The 8,970-nt window shown below is 29.3% G+C and overlaps 1 protein-coding gene across 1 annotated transcript; it reads right to left on the bottom strand.

Moving 5' to 3' along the window:
• Positions 1-5,847: 5,847 nt before the first annotated feature.
• Positions 5,848-8,749, bottom strand: LOC136979525 (uncharacterized). Its single transcript, XM_067275528.1, has 5 exons — positions 8,547-8,749; positions 6,857-6,989; positions 6,410-6,555; positions 6,189-6,318; positions 5,848-6,100 (listed from the first exon to the last, which is right to left on the bottom strand). Exons 1-5 carry the CDS (start codon positions 8,584-8,586, stop codon positions 5,854-5,856), a joined length of 696 nt encoding a protein of 231 aa, XP_067131629.1. The 5' UTR covers positions 8,587-8,749; the 3' UTR covers positions 5,848-5,853.
• Positions 8,750-8,970: the final 221 nt, after the last annotated feature.

Here is an 8,970-nt window from a genome sequence, read left to right as displayed (position 1 = left end):
TTTTATCATTGCCTTTATCTTATTCGAAACAGTAGTACACTCCATAAGTACGAGTCGTACTACATATATATTTAAGTTTATGAAAATTTTATGATTTTAATTTTTTGATATTCGGCGGCTCGAATACGATTGTACACTTTCCGATTTGCGACTAAATCTGCGGAACACTTAGGAGATGCTTACGGAACACCAGTGTTCCGCGGAACACCGGTTGGGAACCACTGGGATAGAGCAATGTTTTCCAACCTTTTTGGATTAGCGATACACTTTGAATTTAATAAGTTTCCTGCACCACACCATAATTTAAAATTGCCACAGTCGTAATACACTTTTTATATATGTTTTTGTTTATAATGAAAAAAAATAATTGTATCAAGTATAATAGAACTAAGTATAGTTAAAAACGTTATTTATTTAACAAAAATTACTAAAAACATCCTAATCCTAAGGTGATATTTGTGTCTGTTGTTCGCCTAATTTATTTGTTAGGGGACAAATAAATTATGAAATTATGGGGACAATTAAATAGATGAAAAGGAAAATTTAAAAGAAATTGCAGTTGATTTTAACAAATTTTGATAATACGGAATCAAACTTATCAAAACAAAAACTCAAAATTTTACATATATACTGTAAAAATAAAGACTATTCTGAATCAATGCGTAAAGAGCTAGTATCGGTCTTTAAGCTGGCAAGCTGCAACATTTATAGAGGATCCAAGCAGTTGGTACGACGGCATACGTACAGATGCAACTGTTGTGAAGAAGTATGCTGATTTCGGAAATTTTAAAACATTCGGTATTTTAGAGAATACCTCCTTCTCTCTTCGGTCGGCCAATGGTAAAAAATAAATAAAATTTAAAAAAATCGTATTTGAAGGTATAAAAAACATTTAATATTTTCGCGAGAAACCTAAGGCACTCTCGTGACACACAGATTGGGAAACACTGAAATAGAGCATCATTACGCAAAAATTGTTCGGAATTATATCAACATCTCCTTTCCCGGTCATTAGATTGGCGTAGAGGACTTCAATTATGCTCACGTCATTTAACATCCTCAGATTTTTTGCCTGAGGATTCGTTAAGTCTAACTTGTCAGCCAATTGCAGAGACAACGTTTACACGCCGACGATCGTTTAGGGATCGTGTATGATGCAACATATAAAATAGACCTAACTGTATGTTTCATACAAAATGGACAGCAAGTATATACTATTATAAAGCATATTTTTAAAACTGAATTGTGAGTTTTATACAAAATTAACAGCAGATATATAGTATAATAGAGCATTCATAGTAGGCTTAATTGTAAGTTTTATACGAAATAATTAAAAAATATAAAACATTACATGGCATATATTACTGATGGCTAATTACAGAACGATTCCGTAGCCGTAGTTCTGGTTTTTACCACGAGATGCCGCGAGTGTCGTTACATATACCTCGTACTGTACGGTGTGCTTAGAATTTTCTTTTGTCGATTTTTAGCTTTAAAACCATACATTATCATTGATAATTGGTTTTGAAGTATTCCTGCTACGTTGCTAAGAAATCGTTATGGAGAATATTGCATTGGATGATATATCAGAAAATACATGTTGTTATTGCGATAAGCACTTCTCAAAAGGAAATCTTAACAAGCATGTAAGATTAGTACATAAGCGAGTCCTGGTAGAGGAAAAGACTATATTCTGTTGTGAGACTTCATGTTCTGAAGGATTTTCTACTTCCCTTCGATTACGAGAACATTTGGAGAAGCTAGAATTCAAAAATATGAAGGGTAACTAAATTCTGTTCTGAAATTTTAAAAATGCTGTATTAATATTAATAATTAATATATCTTAAAATAATTGTTTTCGTTAATATTAACAGCTCATTCAATAGTAAATAAAAATATTATGTATTTGACAGATTTCTATAAATGGAAAGCAACAGAGGAATTGCGAACCAACTAAAGTTAACTGTGTCGTACTGTCTAAAAAAATTATGGAATTTATAAATTCTGCTCGTGCGTCTCTGGCACATTGGATCATGAATACACTCAATTCAGAAATGTACCTACAAAAAGAAAACATTCAATAACTGATTGTGTATATAAAAATGTTGCAAATGTATAATTTTCAATAAATGATTTTTATAAAGAAAACATCTTTCTTATGAATAGCTTTTTTCTTAGCTAACATTCAAATAAATCATTGCAGAGAGATTAAATGAGACGAAGTGTCATTTAACAGATAATATCTACTAATATTTTACTGATGATAATTTGTTGTTGGATTTAAACTACCAGTTCAAAAGACTTTACTGATTCTATTCTCTTCAATAGCATTAGTATGAAAAAATAATAAAATTTTTGGATTTGTAAAAATGTTAATTGATAGCATCAAAATTATTTTGAAACTCAAAGTAAAAACAAATGGACATTTATTAAATTAATTTTGCATATACATATTTGTTTACTTTTCTATATATATATAGAAGAACTGGTTATATATATATATCCAGTAAAATTCTTTTAATTATATATATATATATATATATATATATATATATATATAATTAAAAGAATTTTACTGGATATATATATATATATATATATACACACAAGTATCTTCTTGCATAATGTACGTACGACGCCCTTTTTTTATAATTTGTGCTCCTTTTTTATAGTCTGTGGACGCCACTGGTGTTCTGAAATGGACCCTCCAACTTTCAAAAGAAATATTTGAAAAATGGCTAGAGACAAACATTTTGTTCTTACTACTTATTGGTGTGACAGGGAATAAAATTAACGCAGAAACTATTCTGGTATTAGTAACAAATTTTACTCATAGATGATGCTGCAGTCGCTCACACTCGCGTTTTCAGCCAGTGACTCCTCATACTTCCTTTAGTCCTTGGCAAGTGTAAGCAACTGTGACACCATCTGTGAGTAAAATCTCTTACTAACACCAGAATAGGTTTTGCGTTAATTTTATTCCCTGCCACACCAATAAGCAATAAGAATAAAATTTTGTCTCTAGCCATTTTTGGTATTAGTATTTTTTCCGAGAATCTGTTTTAAGGAGAAAGTGTTCCGAACATACAAGCTTTGTGCGAGATACAATAGTCTCAAAAGTACCGAAGCATTTCCATTTTCAAACATAGTTTTGTATAAATAATGCAGGATCCGAAAAGAGTAGCACAAGAAAGAATCACTGCCACCAAAAAAGACAGTTATTCAATGCCACTAAACCTGTATTCATTATTTCTGCCTTTATTATAGCACTCTGTTTTAATAAGACCCTGTTGCAAATACTCTTCAGTCAAAAAGTTTAGATCTTCTTCAATGTGCGAACCATACAAAGAAAATTCTGAATGTAGTGAAAGTTCACTGTCAAACTGCTATGACATTATGAAAGATCTCGCTTCTGTTCGTGCTACTGCTAGTAGAACTTCAGCTGCCTAGAGTAGTAAAACACCAGTAACATCGTTCGAATCTCCCTGCAGCCTCACCTGTCGAGTACTGGAAATGAGTGATACTTATTCACACTTCGATTCGTTTATGTCAGCAATGGAGAATAGATTTTCTGAAGAAAGTGTACCGACTTTTTCTATATTATCTCTACATTCCTTTCTCGTTGCTACATACAACTATAGAAGATTTGAAACAAAGCGAGATGTTTGGCTGAATTTTACAAACTGGGGATTGAGTCTGAGGCTGAATTGTGGTATCATGTGTTGAGCTAGAAAAATGTCGGTCGCAGGCTTTAAAAAACTTGGAAATAGTCGAAGTGATTGAAAAAGTCAACGTATTCTTTCCAGCTAAAAAAAATGTCTTTATAATTTCAATAGCCCAACCTTGTTTCACGAGTAGTCTACTATTGAAAAGTGATTTAGAGCCTTAAGACGTCTTAAAACACGGTTGAGATCGACGATGACAGAAAACCGCTTAAACGGGCTATGCTTAATGAGTATATCCAAGAAATTAGTCTAAGAAGGAAGTTACAGAAAGACTTTCTGAGAATCCAAGAGTGCTATTGTTATAAGTTTAAGATTTTTCTAGTTTACAATTTTTTTTAAGAGCGAATAAAGTGATGTGAAATTTTTCACTAAACCACCCAGGGACGGATCTAGGTTTTTTGGGGTCTATGGCTTATTGAAGTCCAATGGGGTCCCATTTTTGTTAGATTAAGAATCTTTAAATTGGGGTTTAAAATTCATTTTTAATGACATCAAAATCAGAGTTGGAATATATTTATTTATGAAATGGCGTTGAATGACAAACTTTATGTCGATAAGTGCTCATTGTCAATGAAAAAGTATTAAAAATTTATGATAATAATTCAATTTTTGTGGGCCCTTGACACTTGGGGGCCCAGGGCTTACGCCCTATTAGTCCCTATGTATACCGCCTCAGAAACCACCTAAACCTAAAAGAGAACTTTGGCTATGCTGGATCCTTTATTGAGAAACTGAATCGATTACTCTAATCGAAAGGGCCGAAGTTCTGTTTTTGAAAGATAAACAGAATAAATACAAAAATAGCAACAACTGAAAACGCGCGATTTTCTAGAAAACGTGCCGATTATTTTAAAATAATGTTAAAACAAATCCGTACTACTCGACTACCTCCCCGGGTAGTTCAAAAGTCTCCAACGTGTCAGCTCTAACTTGGTCCCCTCTAAACAAAATCCTTACTATGCCATTGCATTTCTTTCTAGAAACAATTGCACGAATTCTTGTAAATTTTGCACTATCTTCAAATCTAAACATTTCAATAATAATTGTAAGGAATATTATGATATTATTTCGTATTTAAAATGAATCTAGGAAATTTTTCCTAAATTTATTTTAAATTTTAAAAATATTTATTTAAGTAAAAGTTCTAATAAGAAATTTAATAAAAACTTTTTAGGCCTACTTTATGTTTTCTTTTCTAAACCTTGGAAGTTCCATCCACTTCCAAATTTTAGAGTTAAAAAAAAAAAAACAAAGTAAAATATGAAATTTATTCACCAAAACATCAAGTTTTCATATTTAAAGTGAATAAATATTTGTTAGAACTTAAACTACTTTTTAATTGTAAAATAATATATTATGTGAGAATACGCATAAAAATCTGTCAAAAAATGTTATAAAAAGAATATGGTATATTATTTTTCATCATACAATAATTTTACTAGTAATTTTTGCAAGTTTGTATAGCCATCACCAAACAGCCAAACGTTTTGCGAATGTGCAATCTTCCCATAAGGTATGATGTACAGTACCTGCTCTCTACTTTCCTGCTTTGATCCTGAATAAAGTATGAAATTTTTTGAATAATATGTGATTATTATTAAGATTCGAAATGCTTAACATCCAAATCAAAATTTAGGTATCTCACAATCTAAAAAAAATTTTCTTTATCACTCATGAGAAATGAACCGTGTTATTTCTTCAAAATACATGGAAATTTTATGCAAAAATATTTTCGTAAGCATGTTTTTTGTATTTTTAATCATTTGACTGAAAGAATTCTGTATGTTCTTAAAATATATTATGCAGTAAGAAGTTAATTGCAATATTTCATCAAATAAATGATTCCATGATAGAACATTCTCAAACCATATTTTAATTTTTTAAAATATTTTTCGTTCGAATAATTAAAAATTTTAAGAAAAAAAATATATAGATTATATATGAAATAAATAAGAAACAGAGACATTAAATTATTTAAAAGTATAAGGCGAAAACTTTATTTTTCTATCAAAAATAAAAACGTCAACGCGCTAAGCAAGTTTAGGAACGTGTTTAAAAAAATAATTATTATAAAAATAAAACTTTTATAAAAAAATATTTTCTCTGCGTGCTTTAAATACACTTTCTTTTAATTTGTCAGAAAAGCTGACAGAATACGTCCTAAAGCGGAGTTGGAGTTTGAACCTTTCGGTTTGGATCCTTCAGTTGGCAACAGACCCTTGCATTTATCAGTAGAGTGATTGTAATTACCACAGATCAATGACAAAAGATCAGTTGCTGTCAACTGAATCACTTTATCGATAAGTTTGTCAGCTTCTTTGTCACACTTGTTGATCACGTTATTGCTGAGACATTTGCGGAATCTGGAGTAACCACTAGAAATAAATCAAAGTAATGTCATTAATATTTTAAAAATCTGAAATTATTTTAGTTTAATTTTATTTTTGAAATAAAATATCATACCAACAAATTGTTGGAATTCTTTCGTCGAATTTTTTATGTTCCAAAGTTTCCAAAGTTGCTAAAGCATCATTCAAACAAGGTCTTTGATCTTCGAAATGTTTACTCACACATGGAGCATATTTCAGATATTCTGAAATAAATGTTATGTGTATAAGTTATAAGAAAATATATGATTATTAACATTAAAAACTTCCTATAACTTTAAAGTTATATATATTTACCTTTTCTTAAATTTGATCCCTTTGTACAGAAATCGTCCATGGTTTTTTCTGTTCCTTCAAGCACATATTTTAATAATTCTCTTTGAAGTTCAGTTGTGCATTTGTTTGTAAAATTGTTTATACAATGGCGTGCTTCTGTGATATACCTTTTAATAATAAAAATAATAAAGTTTAGAATAATAATATATACAGATATACAGTACCAGCTCCATACATCGCAGATTCCAGTGCAAAATATAAATGCGGAATCTTTTAAAGAGTCCAAGGCTCGAGTATTAGCAAAGCTCAGGTCTCCCTCTAAGCTTCTACAGGCACAGGGCCCAATGAGAATGTACAGGTGCCCGCTTTAGACGGACAAGTCAATGAAGCCGGTTAAAGATATGCAGTTTCGCTTTTTTATGAAAATTCAGAACAACGTAAAAGATTAATTATATTTAAATAACTTACTCGCATTGTTTTGTGACTTCTTCTTCGTTAGCAGCTATGGGAGAAGATTGTCCTTGGGTAAACAATAACATTGAAGCAGCACAGAGATCCAATTCTCTCAAATGGCATGATTGTTGAAGAGATCGTTCAGCTCCTAATTTAATAATGATAATGGATTTAGATATGTTATTGACTTTATGACTCCAAAAAATTAAAATTAAAAAAAAATTGAAAGTGAACCAGAGCTTCAGGCTAATAAGTTATTCCTGATTTCGAAATGAGGACTCTCTTTCATAACAGGAAGACGAAGCAGGATTTCTCATCAAAATATAAATTATCGTCTTAAAGAATTTATTTAACTATTTTGCAACACGTTTTTATTTAGAAAAAAGTAATAGGATACAACCTTTTTAAATTACAAAGCTAAGCATTACTCAATTGTTTCATTACTTTTCCAATTACCAGTATACTATATAAAAGTAATCTATAAAAACTATAAAAATCATTTTTCAAGTAAATATTTGTTTAAAAAAATTAATTTCTGTGAAAAATTTATGAAAAACAATTAAAAATAATTATTTTTCTATTCATTATAAGAATTAATAGGTATGGAAAGTGAACCAGGCCTCGAGGCAACATAGATTCCTTATTTTGAAATGAGGTCTCTTATTTCAAAATATAAAATAGGAAGAGCAATGGCCAGCAATTTATGAAGAATTTATTCTTAATTTATATGCTTTAAATAGATATAAAGGAATAATATTTTAATCGCTTTTATTACATAAAAAACAAATAACAGTTAGAGAATGTTAAACGAGTATACTTAAAATAAACTAATCTAGAAAGGAAAATTTATCAATGAAAGTTTCCTTTAAACAACTTCTTTCAAGGAAAATTGGTTCAAAAATTATAAATATTTTATTTGAAATCTTTATCATCTCTACCAATATAGCAAAATACGTAACTTTTATTTCTTCCTTTTAATTTTATAAAAACTTTATTCCTTGTTTATAATGTTTACGGTTGGAAAACTATGTAAATATTTTTAAAATTTACTTATAAAGTACAGGAAAAATTTTTAAATATAGTTAAGAAAACTAAATTCTTACTAATATAAATGAATATTTATACGTTAATTTGAATTTAAGCTATTTTTCCTCTTTCTATTTTTTCAATCTACTCTAGGAAGTAAAAAACTTGAAATGTATATAATTTTGTTATACTATAACACTGTTACAATGACATTTCTATAATAAATCTACTTTTTTAAAGTGATTTATCGTTATAATTTTAAATTACAAACTTAAGAACATTCGTACAGACATACAAAAAATAAGAATTAATAAGTAAATAAATAAAATTAATTTTGATAAAATGAATTTGTTGTCTTATGTTTTAATATTTAAAAATGAGAAATTTGAAAATTATATCTTTTTAAATGAAATTTAAACAATTTAAGCTCGTTATTTGCACAAGTTTTAAACTTGGAAAATTTTTCAAAATAACAGAAGAGCGATCATATTTTGAATATTTTCCAACTCCAGGACTTCTAATTATATTTTAAATCGGTATTGTAAAGGAAATATTATTTATGACAAGCAGAAAATAATTTAGAATGTTAAGACAACTGTGATTAAATCTGTAAAATCGCAGAATATTTTCTAAACTCACCACTTTACTTACTTCTAAGATATAATAGAAAAGTACATACCGAACAAGAGGATAGCTGCTACTAAGTAAACCACTTTCATGTTGACTGTACTGAGTAGTACTAGTTTACTGTTCGACACAAATTCATCCAGCTATATATACTGTATGAGTTTTTGTAACGCCACCCTAATCCGGACTGGGTTGAGAAATTAGTAGGAAAGTTATTTCGGACAAACAAGCTGTTTGATATCCATAGTTAAGCCAATGGTGAGTAAAGTGTTGAATCGGTTTGTTTGTCATTTAGGTCAAGTATATTTCTACCTTGAGTCGACTATATTACAACTTATTGCTTTAACTTCTTTCGATATTATTATCTATTCTTTTTTCTTTTATTTCTTAATTACTTGTTTGTTTTAAAAACACAATTTAGGATTTTTTTTTATAGTTGTTATTACAATGAAACATAATGAAACTAAAAAAGACAT

Source organism: Centruroides vittatus, unplaced genomic scaffold, assembly GCF_030686945.1.
Source record: "Centruroides vittatus isolate TY-2023 unplaced genomic scaffold, ASM3068694v2 contig_628, whole genome shotgun sequence".
In the NCBI taxonomy this organism is placed as follows: Eukaryota; Metazoa; Arthropoda; class Arachnida; order Scorpiones; family Buthidae; genus Centruroides; species Centruroides vittatus.
The sequence above is the reverse complement of the archived record's forward strand: the minus strand, read 5'-3'. Positions and strand labels throughout refer to the sequence as shown.

Bases quoted from the DNA above. Each gene is read 5' to 3' on its own strand.
- LOC136979525 (XM_067275528.1), bottom strand. From the start codon at position 8,586: ATGAAAGTGGTTTACTTAGTAGCAGCTATCCTCTTGTTCG. The intron at 6,319-6,409 runs GTAAATATATAT...CATTTATTTCAG, and splicing joins GGGATCAAATTTAAGAAAAG to AATATCTGAAATATGCTCCA. The intron at 6,101-6,188 runs GTATGATATTTT...ATTTATTTCTAG, and splicing joins AGAATTCCAACAATTTGTTG to TGGTTACTCCAGATTCCGCA.